The sequence below is a fragment of the Gossypium arboreum genome, chromosome 11 (assembly GCF_025698485.1).
Source record: "Gossypium arboreum isolate Shixiya-1 chromosome 11, ASM2569848v2, whole genome shotgun sequence".
NCBI classification, from domain to species: Eukaryota; Viridiplantae; Streptophyta; class Magnoliopsida; order Malvales; family Malvaceae; genus Gossypium; species Gossypium arboreum.
In genome coordinates this window covers 137740450-137755041 of record NC_069080.1, presented here as the reverse complement: position 1 = coordinate 137755041, position 14592 = coordinate 137740450, and the positions used below count along the sequence as shown (strand labels likewise).

Below are 14592 nucleotides of genomic sequence, written 5' to 3'. Positions count from 1 at the left end.
AAACGAATCGACTTTTCCGATGCACATGTAAACATACCTTATCGTATGGGTTTTTCGAGCGTATTAATTGAATTTATTACAGCACAAAACGCTCACCTTCAACCCGAGCTTCTTCGGAATTTAGCCGGATATAACCACAAGCACAATTGCCTTCAGGTCTTAACCCGGATTTGGTAACTTGCACAAATGCCTTCGGGTCTTAGCCCGGATATAACAACTCGCACGAATGCCTTCGGGTCTTAGCCCGGATATAACAACTCGCACGAATGCCTTCGGGTCTTAGCCCAGATATAATCGCTAGCATAAATGCCTTCGGGACTTAGCCCGGATATAATCACTAGCATAAATGCCTTCGGGACTTAGCCCGGGTATCATTCAAATGCTCATGTACACATATATCAATAATCACGACACATCCATATTTCATTCTCATTACTAAGGCTCAAACACAAAACATTTATCAAACCTTTCCAATTTCGGCTCAATAGCCACACACAAAGAGCATGATTTCAATTGACTTTATAACTTAGTCCCTACGCACATTCGGCTGTCCGCCATAATAAGACAAATCATTTCAATATAATTCAAGTAGGGTCATTACTCGAAGACTTACCTCGGATGTTGTCGAACGATTTCGACGGCTATTCGATCACTTTTTCCTTTCCCTTATCCAACTGTGGTCCTCTAAGCTCTTGAGCTAATTCACACAAATTTAACTTATTAAAATCTCATTATGATAGCTTATGGCCGAATATGACAAGGAGTTTAAATGGTCATATGGCCATCCTTTAGCTCAAATACACAATGGTCATGCACAATTTTAATCACAACAAGCAATTCAATACAATTCATTCAAACATCAAAGTGAAGCTCAAGGTACTTAGCCCTTATATACATTAGACATTAGAGTCACATGTATGCGAAATCACGAATTGAATTCAACACATTAGTTAGTACTCTCCTTAGTCAATTTTTCAAGCCAAGAATAGGCATCAATATGCTTGCCTCTAACCGAATGCATGCACACCAACCCCCCCTTCATGTGGCCGAATATGCATGTCCATGTTGAGGCCAATTATACACTTAATACCACACAAAAACAGCATACATTTTACTAACTAACGCATTACATATTGTAGCTCAATACACATCTCTCATTTACTTCATAACTGAAACATCATCACAAGCAAATATATACCTTGAAATAGTATATATGTCATACCAATACATCATGTGCAAACATATATACATATAGGTGCAAGGGCCGAATCTCAAGTTGCTTATATCCAAATATAAACACATATCCAAAGCTCAAATCTTACCTACCATGCAACATGCATGAATCATACTTATGGATATACCACGGCCGAATACACCACAACACCATACCGTTTCAATTTGGTCATGGTTAAACAAAGAACTTAGTGTCTCACTCAAAATGCTAAAAGAAAATCCAAGAGTCCTCAATCCCCATCACATGTATCATTATCAAGCTTCATATTTAGCATGCAATGGCATTAACACAACATCCACCTTGGCCGAATATCATTCCCATGACATAGCAAAGATTTGAACCATGGGCTAATAAGAACATCAAGCTAGCAACTAAAAACATACATGAATCTCATGGCACAACCTCAAACATACCTTAATCTTGATGCAAGTATAGCCAAACCTCTTCCTAATCCTCTTCCAAACCAAACATGAAGCAAAAACTCCCTCTTCTTCCTTACAATTTTTGGTCAAGAGAGAATGAAAAGGATGAACAAATTTTTTTTCTTTTCTTTTCTTCAACTCACGGCAATGGGGAGGGGAGAAGCCTTCACACACATTTTTTTTTTTATTTTTTTATTACCCATACACCTTAGTTTAATGTTTCTCCATAATGCACCAACAAAACATGTCTATGACATGTTTTGCCCATCCTCCCTTGTCATGGCCGGCCACCACTTATAAAAAGAGGGATATTTGACATGCAAGGCCATTGTTTTTCATGCATGCTTTAATTAGTCATCACACATTTCCCCATCATACTTTCAAAGTTTTCTACTAGGTCCTTTCTAGTGAAATTCACATTTATAACTCTAAATCAAAACATCAAAAATGTCACACATGAGTTAACACATATTATAGGCAATAAAATAAATATTAAATTATTTTTATGCCTCGATTTTGTGGTCTCGAAACCACATTCCGACTAGGGTCATTTTAAGGCTGTCACAGAGACAACCAATGTAATAACCCAAATTTCGTGGGCATCGAAAAAGTGAATTTAGGGCCTCTGTCTTAGGAAAAATGAGTCCGTAAATATTTATTAAAAATATTTACGGTTAGTTATAAGTTGAATTAGATTTTAATTAGGTGATTTTAATTTAATTGGAAATAATTAGTAGAAAAGACTAAATTGAATTGAATATAGAAGCTTAATTATTGAATAGAGAAAATTTAAAGGACTAAACTAGTGATTAATCCATAAAAGGTGACGTGTGTGATGTGATAAAATATACATGTGTAATTATATAAATATGTACAAATGTATTTATATCATTGATTTACTTAAAATTTAAGTAAAAGATTATTATTAGTAGTAGTAGTATTTATTTATTATATTTATTATATTATTTGTTAAATAAGTATGATAGTGCCAAATGTATGATGATAAATTTATACATGTGTGCATATATGTATAAATACACATGTAATATATTTATTTGCTATTAAATAGATATTTTAGAAATAATAATTAATTAAAGAATAAAATAAATAAAGTAAATAATAATAAAACATAAAAGAAACAAAAGAAAAGAATAGGGAGTTCACGAAATTGGGAAAGAAAAGAAAGAAAGAAAAGAAGAAAGGAAAATTTAGGGTTTTAAAGCTTGAAACTAATTTGGTAAGTTTAATTAAGTCCTTTTTCATGATTTTGATGTTTTTGAAGTTCTAGAGTAAAATACTCTTGAATTTATGTGGCATTTGGTAAGATGATAGATTTTTTAGTAGGGTTTATGTTGAACAAATGATGAAATTAGGGATTAATTTGATAGATTTTGTGATTAGAATTGATTAAAGGATTAAATTGTAAATTAGGTCATAAGTTTTGTATTTTAGGGATTAAATTGATAGAAAATTGAAATTATGAAAATATGGTGAAAATTGTATTGAGGAAGAAGATGAATATAGTTAGGACAAATTTGGAATTATGATAAAAGTTGTATGGAAAATTAATATTTGATATGCAATGTGTGTGTAATTAATGATTTGTAATTATGTAATTTCCGTAGCAAACAAGGAACCCGAGACGTCGAATATGAAGGGAAAGGAAAAAGTGATCGAGGAATAGCTCGAGAAAAATATCGGTTTGTATTATCATAATTCAAATTATTTATTATTATGTGTTTAATTTCATTATATAAATATATGCATGGAAATGAAATTGAGGTAAGTAGTGATGTTTGAATTGAATGTGATTGGATTTGAGATATGAATATATATATATATGTGTGTGTATCTATATATATGTGAAATTGATTTATGAATTGTATAAGAGTCAAAGTAAAAATATATAATTATGTGAATTCGAAACAAATTGTGATTGAAATAGAGAAAGTAATCTGATATCCTATTAACTAGTCGGGCTTAGTTGGATATAGTTGGCATGCCATAAGATTGGAAGAGTTCAAGGATTCTTCGACCTTGAGTTGATGAGGCATTGGTTGCCATTATTTGCTTCGGATAGATTCGATGAGGCGTTGGTCGCCACTTTACTTCGGCTTAGCCGATGAGACGTTGGTCGTCACTTATTTGCTGCGAACTACCTGATGAGGCGTTGGTCGCCATTTTGGTGTGTTTGGTTGGATCCGTGTATCCGCCAAAGTCTGAGTCATGTTAATAGGGGTAAATAATGAAACGAGAAAAGCAACTGAATTCGATTATTTGAATTATTGAATGAAAGTGAAAGTGATTTGAAAAAAAAATGATATGAGAAATGCAATTTTTGCTATGAGATTGAGGGCATGAACCAAAGGTTCATGAATTGTTCAAATTTGAAATGTGAAATGATTATTTATATGTGATTGAGAGATGAACCAAAAGTTCATGAATGGTTGGAAATCTTATTGATGAAATATTGAATCAAATTATTGGAAATGATATAATGGAAATATGATAGCTTGATATGAATTTGTATGTATGACTTGTTAATTATCTATGTATATTAAGATATTTTATTGCTGTTATAATTTGAATTGTGATAATATCACTGAGTATTTTCAATACTTAGCATACGGTTGTTTTCCGTACGCAGGTTAGGTCAAGTTAAAGTCTGACTCAGCATTTGAATCAATCCCGGCTTCAGCTCAATTTTAGTGATGAATCAATTATTTGGTAACTGTGGCATGTATTATGTTTGATGTTTGTCACTTGTAAATGTTTTATATTTTGCTTGTAAATGTGGTATATAATCATTAAGAGGTATTGAATTGAATGAATGAATATTTGCTAAGTTTGAAAGGCATAATGATTGTTATTTGATTCAAGAATTGTTAGTGAGTGATTGGACATGAACTAGATGTGTTTAGGATGTGAAAATGGCTTAAAAATGATGAAAAATCAGGTTATCACACGGCCTAGTCACATGGGCATGTGCCCGGGCCGTGTGGCTCTCTGTTTATACCATACGGGCTGGCCACACGGCCGTATGTGGCAAGTTAGATCTGCCCACGAGCTGGCCCCATGGCCATGGGAGCCCCACAGGCAGGCTACACGGGCATGTGCCCCTATCTTCATTAAATTGTTTTCAAAGTTTCCAAAAGTTTCTGGATTGGTCCCAACCCACTTCCTAAAAATATTTGGGCTTCGTAGATCCATATTAAGAACTTTAAGATAGAATTTGAGAAGTTTTTAATTAAAACTTAGATTTATGACTTGATTTTTTTATTCGTTTGCTAGTATTTAAGTCCGGTAATACCTCGTAACCCTGTTTAGGCGACGGTTTGTTGTTAGGAGGTGTTACAATCGGATGCTAAAATCTCACCACATAAGAAACTCTCTCTTTTCTCAAACTCTGTTTATTTTTATATTCTCCATTTTAATTTTCGCAATTTATTTAATTTCATAATTTCAATCAACTTTTATTCTGTCTTTTTTTTTTCTCCGGGTACGTGAGTTTTCTTGGGCACGATTCTGTCCGGGATCTCACAAAACAAGAGATTGTGCAAATCCAATCCGTGAGACTTACTTCCCTTATGCTATTCTTTTTATTATTTCTATAGGGATATGATATATTTGGTGCTTCAACTACGCACCACCAAGATAGCCTATAAAATGGCTTATGACACGAGAGATGATTCTTTGTGTTCTTAAGCCCATCACCTGCCCATTTGTTTCGTGCATGGCAAGCTCAAACATGATTCTTTTGTGTGATTTTTGAAGGCTGCATCAAAGTTTATTTTGATAAACGTTGGATCTTGTGGGCGCCATTTTCCATCATAATCTCTTAGCAGGTAAATTTCTCTCTATATCATCAATTTCCTTAAGGTATTCTCTTATTAAAACAACCGATTCATGTGGAGATTTTTTAATCTCTTCATGCACCTCTTTATTCCTTGTTGTCCAAATGACCCAAGGAGCACAGAACACTGTTCTACATTTGCGTGCTGAAATGGTAGACACAATATCCATTAACCAGTCTCTCAATCCACTCTGTAATACATCCTGATTCCATTTTTTTTCTAACTGCTGCCATATTTCTTTACAGTGGTAAAATCTTGGAAAGCATGCTCTGTCGTTTCAGTTCCATCTGAGCATCAAGGACAGTCTGTTGAACTTCGAAGCCTTCTGTGATAAAGATTACAATGCGTTGGAATATAGTTATTAAATAGCCTCAATATTGTAATTTTAATTTTTTATGGTAAATCTGTCTGCCACAACTTCTTGTAGAAAATGGTGTGATCATTATTGTAGTGTCTAGGCTCAGATGTATCCTCTACCTGTAATAATCCTTTGTAACCACTCCTAACAGTGTACTCACCAGTTGCCTCACCCCGTCAAACCAACCTGTTTTCCTGCGTGTTTTGAGAGATAGTGGAATACAAGGGATGCGCTCAGCTTCTTTCGAGGAAAAATGTTTGGTAATAAGATCGCTCTTCCAGCATCTTTGTTCTTGATCGATTAATTCCGAGACAACATTCAAATCACTAATCCTAACACTATTGTGAACTTTGAAGTCCACAGATCTTGGTAGTCACACATCCTCCCAAATTGATATATTTGTCCCTGCCCCCACTTGGCAGCACATCCCCTCCTGCAGCACTCTCTTGGTGGCCCATATACTCTTCTAGGTATATGATGAATTACTCCCTGAATTCGACCTCATAAAGATAGTCTCTAGGTAATATTTTGCCTTTAGCATTCACGATAGTAGAGAATTTGGGTATTTTGCCAAATGCCATCCTCAACATTAAACTTAAGTTCTGCATCCCAAGCCCCCATCCTAAATTTAACTCAGATCAGATCAAATTATTGCAATACTAACTGTTCTTTTTTTCCAATTTAGAACAAATATAGAAAGAAATAAGCAAGTCAACCAGCATTGAAATGTTCTTTGAATCAACGAAAATTTCCTCAATTAATTAAAGAAATTTCCATTAAAAAAAGGAAATTCAGCAAAATCAAAGAAAAAAAAAACAGGGATTAAGTAAAAAGAATTAGAAAATTCGGTAACACTTACTACTTCGATGGAGTGAAGAGAAGAGAAGAGAAAAAGAGCAAGCAAGTGGATAAATCTCAAAATTATAGTTCAAAAAAATAAATAAATAATTTTGATTTAATCATGCATATTTAAAAATAAATAATTGATTTATTTTTATATTGGATAAATATAGTTGTTTATGTATGCATTCTATAAACATAAAATGATGTTATATCAATAATTGTGTTAGTTATTTAAAATGATATTGTTATATTAATTTATAACTTCATATAAAATAATATTGATCTCAAAAAATAAACTTCATATAAAAATCCAGAGTCTAAGGACAAACACATTAAAGCCAATACTATTGTAGACAAACTTCATATAGAAATCCAGAGTCTTAAGGACAAACACATTAAAGCCAAAACTATTGTAGACATAGCAGCAAGCCAACAACAACACAACCATTTGCTCTTGCGTAGCTATTTTTTTGCAGTCGATTTGGGAATATTTTGAGCAGCAAAATAGGCAAGCAAATGCTTCTTCAACAGATTATCGGCAAATCTCACTTGAAAATCAAATTTCTCAGCGCAATTAAGTGTGGCGCCCCACTTCTTCAAGGTGTCCCAATCCAAATCCCCAACCGAGAAATCTTTCATCTCTTTGATCGCAGCGCAGACCAGAGTTTGAATGTTGATTTGATAAAATTCAGTAGCTTTTCCACGATCTTTTTCGGTTAGGATTGCAATAGATTTGAGGTACTCTGGAATTTCCCACCTAGCAGTGTTCTTCAATGCCAGTTCCAAGCCTGGGAAATCTTTGCATTTCACTTTGTGGTTGCCTTTATCATAAAGTTTGTTCTCCAAATCATGGAATTTAGATTGTACTCCTTCACGAGTTAGATCATCGGTTGCAGTAACTTTTACCTTCCATCGAAGGTGGGTGGGAAAAAAAGTAATACTTGATTAGGTTAATAATACTTAACTCAATCGGCTCATGAGCTATAAATTGAATATGAATTAGTAAGTTGGATTAAGAGACTTACATTATTTATCCCTCTTTTGGTTGGATCATCATAAATTTCCACTATTTCTGGCACGGATGACTTGATAAACTCCTCTTCATTTATTATTAATGATTCTAGTCGGTACCGGAGCTCGAATTCTGCCATGCCACAACCCATCTTCTTGTTCGGATCTGAGAAATTTAACTCAGATTTCCCAATTCAGAACAACAGAAAAATTATAAAGAAGGATATGATAGCGAATTAGTAGACTTAGGAGTACTTACAGGTTTCATGTATCTATATCGGTGAAGAGAAGACAGAGAAAAGGCCGCCGCCGCCGAAGAGTAAAGCAGGAAAAACAAATGAATTCGTTGGTTAGAGAAAGCTTGCAAGTTGGGTCTATGAGATTAACAAAAAGAAGAAAAAAAAGTTCATTTTCGTGATTCGTTGCTTCTACTCTTCATTTCATGTATGGTTTAAAACAAATCAATATTTTTTTCATGTCAACTTTATCTTTATTTCGAGATTTTGGATAGAATTTGATAACCTCTAAGGTGGCACCGACGATGGATCTGGAGTATGGCTTCTTCGTGGCACGTCTCCTCTTCTTAACGGCCTCTTGAGCAATGTCCTACATGTACGTATGATCACTATTATTAAAACTAATATAACTTTTATCGGATAAATGATTGGAATAAAATAACGTTCATGATACTAAGAAAAGCCGACTATTGAGTAAAAAATAATTTTACTTGCAACCAAGATGCAATTCTGAAACCAAAATGAAATTGGGTTCAGAAAGCCGACACTAACCTTCTTATGTTGCTTCCTATACATGGCTGTCCATGTAAGTTTTGATGGCTTCAAACGGTTGTGGAAGTACCTCTTGCATTTTGAGTTTGAAAAAGGGAAGATATTCACAAGTCCATGCAAGAATATCCGAATATCAACCACTTCAATATAGAATTGGATGGGAATTTACCTGAGAATCAGAACGAATAAATCTGATGCCCTTTCCTGGGTATATCTTGGCACCACTAAACCGACAGCGCTCCGTCCTAACATGCCAACATAAAAAAATAAGTGTAGGGTTTGAGAAATTCAAAATCCAAATTTTGGCATTATGCAAGAAAGTTTGTAGATAATGCGATTTTCAGCAATGCAATTTTAAACCAAATCTTATACATCCCTACTTACGAGTTACGAGCTTATTACATAATTAACAAGATCGAACAACAATCACCATTAACATAAACAGAATTCTACAAACAACTACCCCTTCCACTAGCTCTTGATTGCAAAAAAACATAATATCCATCTTATAGACCATAGTATGAAGCAGGGGCAAGTTAATTTCCCATTTCCAACTTGTAAGCTGCTCTTGTACTCTTCATTTTTCCAAAAATACCCGTATCGGAAACTTGTATTTCAAGCAATGTTCAACAGATTCTTGGGCATGGATATGACATTAATATACTCCAAAGATTCTCAAATACATAAAAGAACACACTTATGAAGCATAAATACACATATCTTACACAAACACCCCAGTCCAATTAACATTACATCCAAATTTATGTAAAACTTAAATGAGAAAACTCGAACCCATATCAACATTCAACAGCAGCAACATAGCCGACAAACAAAAATAATTATTTATAGAGCTACCATCCAATGAGCTAAAACAAACTAATCGATTGCCTTAAACACCATGTAGTGTTCCAATCAATCAAATTAAAGCAGGCATTAAAACCTTTTCCTTTCGTTAATTCAAAACTATTAGCTTCATTAATCAAATCCTATGTCCAGTTGATCGATTGAAAAACGTAAAATTTCAAAGACGAAATTTAAACGAAAAACCGGTTAACATTGAAATTAACATAAAGAAAATTGTATTTCAAGCAATGTTCAACAAAAATAAAGAAACAATATTTCAAGAACAGATCATTAAATTCATGGTATGTATAAAGAAATTTAATTGAAATCAAAGGAATAGAAGAAGGGAGAAGCGTACTTGGGAACCATCGTTGCTACTCTCTGTTACCTGTTTTCTTTTTACTATGCAAACTCTAGAAACCCTATCAACGTTGTTTTTATTTATATAGATAGGGGTAGTAAAACGACGTCGTTTTGGTGTCCACATGACCCAACCCGACCCGCTCCGCAACAGATATTACAATAATAAATTATAAAAGCATGAAAATACAAATAAAGAATTATAAAATACAATGGCAATAATCATGCAACACATATTGTTTGGCATCACTATTAACGATAAAAATGAAACAAAATAATATATATATATATATATATAAAACCACTTGAAGTGACTAGCATAAAACAAATTAAAATGAATAATGTATGAAACAATTTAAAACAAATAATATACAAAGCAAATTGAAATAATGTAAGATAGTTTAAAATAAATGAAAGATAATTTTAGATGAATAGTATATAGAAAAACATGTTTAAAATATACATTATAAAAAGCAATTTAAAATAAACAATATAAAACAGAAATTATCAATGTCCAAAACAATAGAATAATACATAGAACAACTAAAATAAATTATTTATAAAGCAATTTAAAACAACATATAAAAAGTTTAAAATAAATATCATGTGAAGAATAAATTTGAAACAAGTAATGTGTGTAACAATATATAAGAAATTTAATATAAGCAATATAAGAAATCTCAAAACAAATAATAAAATTTATAATATACAACAAAAGGAACTTAAAATAATTAACCTATAAAACAATATCACTAAATATCATATAAAATTTAAAATAGACAATATATATATGTAATAGTTTTTAAAATATAATTATGCATATAAATGAACCTCAAAGAAATTACATATATAAAATAACCTAGATTTAATAATGTATGTATGTCAAATGTATGTACCAAGTATATATCTAATAATAGTAAAAATAATACATAAAATATGCGAACACATATATTAAAATACGTGAATAGATTCAAGAGCAATTATATACATGAAACAACATAATATTAATAATATATGTATAGATTAATCTTTATTACTAATTATATATACATAGCAATGTGTAAAAAAACATTTATAATATATATATATATATATACAAAACGTGAAAATGATATGACCCAAAAATTTCAATAATAATAATAAACAATTATCAAGGTAGTTTAATATATACAAATAAGTAATCAAGAATAAAGAATGACTATGAAATAAAAAGAAGTAAAAATTTAATTAAAATTAAATTAAAACAAAATGGATAATCTACAAATAAATTAAATGAAAAGGTCCAATATATAATGCGCCCAAATGTACAAGGACTAAAACTGGGAATAATCCAAGTCCTAAAACATGACGCTGAGATGCGGACTAAATTGCAATAGTATACATATTTTGGGAAAAAATTGAAAATAAACAACACGCAAACAGGAACCAATTGAAAGCCGGCGCGAAAGGAGAAGGACCAAGCGTGCAATTATCCCCTCACCATAGAAACATGTAGATCCAAGGGGCAATCGGGTCGGGTCAAAACGGGTCAGCCAATACAGCGCCATTTTGGGGCTGTGATGTTGGTCTCCAAACGGCACCGTTTTGTAACACCCCCTACCCGTATCTATCGTCGGAATAAAGTACGAGGCATTACCAAGAAGTACGAAACACTTACAAATAATGTAAATATACTTTCATAACAATTAACATACATAAATATTAATCACCATTCATAAAATAATATTGAAATTTAATAATATTAACAAATAGTCACTAAAATTTAGTTATATAAATTTACAAGTTCGATATTTGTATTATAGCGATAATCATAATTTCATAATAAATATTTCAAATAAAACATTATATCATTTCTAATTCAACATTTATCTATTATAATCGGGCACGTGATCAATTGATACACAAGTCATTCATACACATATGTATATTTTCCTCCTCCTCCTCTCCATCCACATCCTTATTATAAATAACATACTTGTAAGTAACATCATCCATAATTCTCACTATTTACTTATGTGAATAATTCAAGCTATCCATCCGTGTCATAGTCACTAAATTATTTTTATCTTGAGCTACAGAACTCCAAATTAAGATCCATAAATTTTCCCAGAAACTAGACTCATATGTCTTCTTACCATAAAAATTTCATAATTTTTGGTTGGGCCAATTAATACAGTTTATTCATTGAAGTCTCCCCTGTTCTGCTGTCTGACAGTTCTGACCATTCTTCACTAAAATTAATTATTTCCTCGTACAGAATTCGAATGATATCCTCGTTTCTTTCTATTGAAAATAGACTCATTCAGGATTCTAAACATATAAATTTAAGCCCCTAATCATTTTTATCCAATTTTTTATGATTTTTCAAATTCAGAACAGGGGAATCCAAAATCATTCTGACCTTGTCTCACAAAAGTTATTGTATCTCATGATTTACAATTCCATTGTTTACATAATTTCTTTTATAAGAAACTAAACTCAATAAGCTTTAATTTCATATTTTATTCATCCTCTAATTCGATTTCTACAATTTTTGGTGATTTTTCAAAGTTAGACTACTGCTGCTGCCCAAAACAGTTTTAGTGCAAAATATTGATTTCCATTTTGCCCCAAATTTCATAATTCATACAATTCAATCCTTGCTTAATTAACTCCTCAATTGAGTTAATTTTTCTCATTTAATACTTTATTCTATCATTTTAAACTACTTCATAACCCTTGAAAACCAGAACTTTAACACTAGACCTTAATTCCAAACTCTTTCACAATTAGGTCCTGAACCAATTTTCATCAATTTTACTTGATAAAATCACCATATATCAAAATTAAAGCTTCAATTCTATGTTTATTCATCATATTATTCCAGTACTCATCCATAAAAACTTCAAAAATTAACCATGGAATCAAAACTAATGAAATAGTAAGTAGGACCCAATTGTAAAAGTCCAAAAACATAAAAAATTTCAAGGAAAAAGCAAGAATTAAACTTATATGAAGCTAGAGTATGAAAACCAGCTTGAACCCTCCTGCATGGATGTTTTTCAGCTGATGAATATGAAGAGAAATGAAGAGAATTCTAGATATTTCAATTTAGTCCCATTTTTATTTAGCTAATTTTGGAAAATTTCCAATTTTACCCTTATTTCATCCATTTCCTGCTTTTTCTCAGCTATTGCCGCCCAAAATATCTCCTTTGGGTTTATTTTCACTTTAGGTCCTTCCTCATTTGACAATTGAGCTATTTAATCATTTTAGCAACTTTTACACCTCTTTCAATTTAGTCCTTTTTATTTAATTAGCCGCCCAAACGTCAAAATTTTCTGACTAAATTTTAATACCACCTCACCAACACTCCATAAATATTTCTAAAAATATTTATGGCTTGGTTTATGAAGTCGAGATCTCGATACCTCATTCTCGACCTAATTTACCTAATTAATTCTTTTAAATTACCAAATTCACTGATTCAAAAATGCTTTTATATTCACATTTGACTCATAGATATTTATTTATTAAATTTTCAACTCACTCGCCGGATATAGTGATCTCATATCTCTATTCCCGATACCACTGAAAATTAGGCTATTACCATTTTTTTGTTTCAAAATCATTCTGCTGCTTCAAACAACAACAAAAAAAAAAAACAGAAAAGGCTCCCCTTTCTTCTCTGCTAGGGTTTCAAAACCCTAACTTTTGCGCCGCCATCGCCTTTCATTCCTCCACCGTGGACGGTGGTTGTGACAGCAACAAAAGGGCTTTTTAGCCCTTGATTGAGCCACGTTTGAAGGCCAAACCTTCAAAGTTTGAAAAATCGAGATAGGAAGACACCTCCCCACCTTCCTCAGGTTCGAACTCGACAGCGGAGGGAGGAGCTTCGACGAGGCATTCACTGGAAACCTGGGTAAGTTTCCTCTTCCTTCTTTTTATTTTTATTCTTTTTTAAAATCGATAAAAAATAGATAAATAAATAAAAAAGGATCGAAACGAAAAAAAGGAGAAAACAAGATTCTAAAATCAACCTCTCTTCTGTTTTTGCTTTTTTGATTTTTTAATCTGTGTTACAATTTTTTTGAAAAACTTCCTCCCCAAAGATACAATCGGTTCCCCTCTTATAGCTGAATCCCCCTCCCCTTATTTTGACACCACCTATTTGTTGCTTGCTGTTTCTTTTTTTGCTTTGCGTGTTTCTTTTCATTTTGCAGGTGGTACGGGTGATGGGACAGGGTTAGTCGAGGAGTGTCAGATGGCACGTGGGTGGTGCCAGGTCTCGGGTGGAGGCATGCCTAGCATGCGACGGCCTAGGGTTTCCCTTGGCTGAAAGTTTTATTTTTTTCTGGGCTAGGGTTAGAATTGGGCTTGTTGGGCTAGGTTTTTGTTTATTGGGCTTAGATTTGTAAAATGGACTTTTAACAATTATTTTTTTTTGGGTTGTTGGGCTCCGGGCAAATTTGGACATTTACAACACTAATTATAAATAAACACAACACTGATCTAAACACACCTTTAAAAAATTTGTTATATGTTTTTTTAATATTTTATGAATTTAAAAATTTTATTGACAGTTTAGTAGTTTGCCAAAATTTTCTCTTATAAAAAATAAGGATTATGACGTTATTATTTGTTTTTTAGAGAAAATAAAAGTTTAAATAATATATAATATTTATCTACATGAAGTTAAAAAGAATATTTGACAGCTTTGTAACTTTGTTAAGGTTCAACGTAAAAGAATAATCCCAATTGTAATTTAAATAGATCTGATTAATTATAATTATAATTAATTAGTAAAAATATAATCGGATTGATAATTGAATATATATAGATTCAGATCGTAATAAATTTGAGTAGAATTTATGTACGATGAAACTTGAGTTACAATAAA

At 32.3% G+C, this 14592-nt stretch overlaps 1 protein-coding gene across 1 annotated transcript; it reads right to left on the bottom strand.

The window, feature by feature from the left end:
• Nucleotides 1-6989: 6989 nt before the first annotated feature.
• LOC108471145 (ribosome biogenesis protein RLP24-like) lies at nucleotides 6990-9793 on the bottom strand. The gene is made up of 7 exons (XM_017772737.2): nucleotides 9712-9793; nucleotides 8680-8755; nucleotides 8511-8582; nucleotides 8245-8328; nucleotides 7982-7994; nucleotides 7737-7888; nucleotides 6990-7617 (listed from the first exon to the last, which is right to left on the bottom strand). Exons 1-7 carry the CDS (start codon nucleotides 9720-9722, stop codon nucleotides 7174-7176), a joined length of 852 nt encoding a protein of 283 aa, XP_017628226.1. The 5' UTR covers nucleotides 9723-9793; the 3' UTR covers nucleotides 6990-7173.
• Nucleotides 9794-14592: the final 4799 nt, after the last annotated feature.

Coding starts and splice junctions, on each gene's coding strand:
- LOC108471145 (XM_017772737.2), bottom strand. Junction 8,329..8,510: donor ATAGGAAGCAACATAAGAAG/GTTAGTGTCGGC, acceptor ACGTACATGTAG/GACATTGCTCAAGAGGCCGT. Junction 7,618..7,736: donor CCAAAAGAGGGATAAATAAT/GTAAGTCTCTTA, acceptor CTTCGATGGAAG/GTAAAAGTTACTGCAACCGA.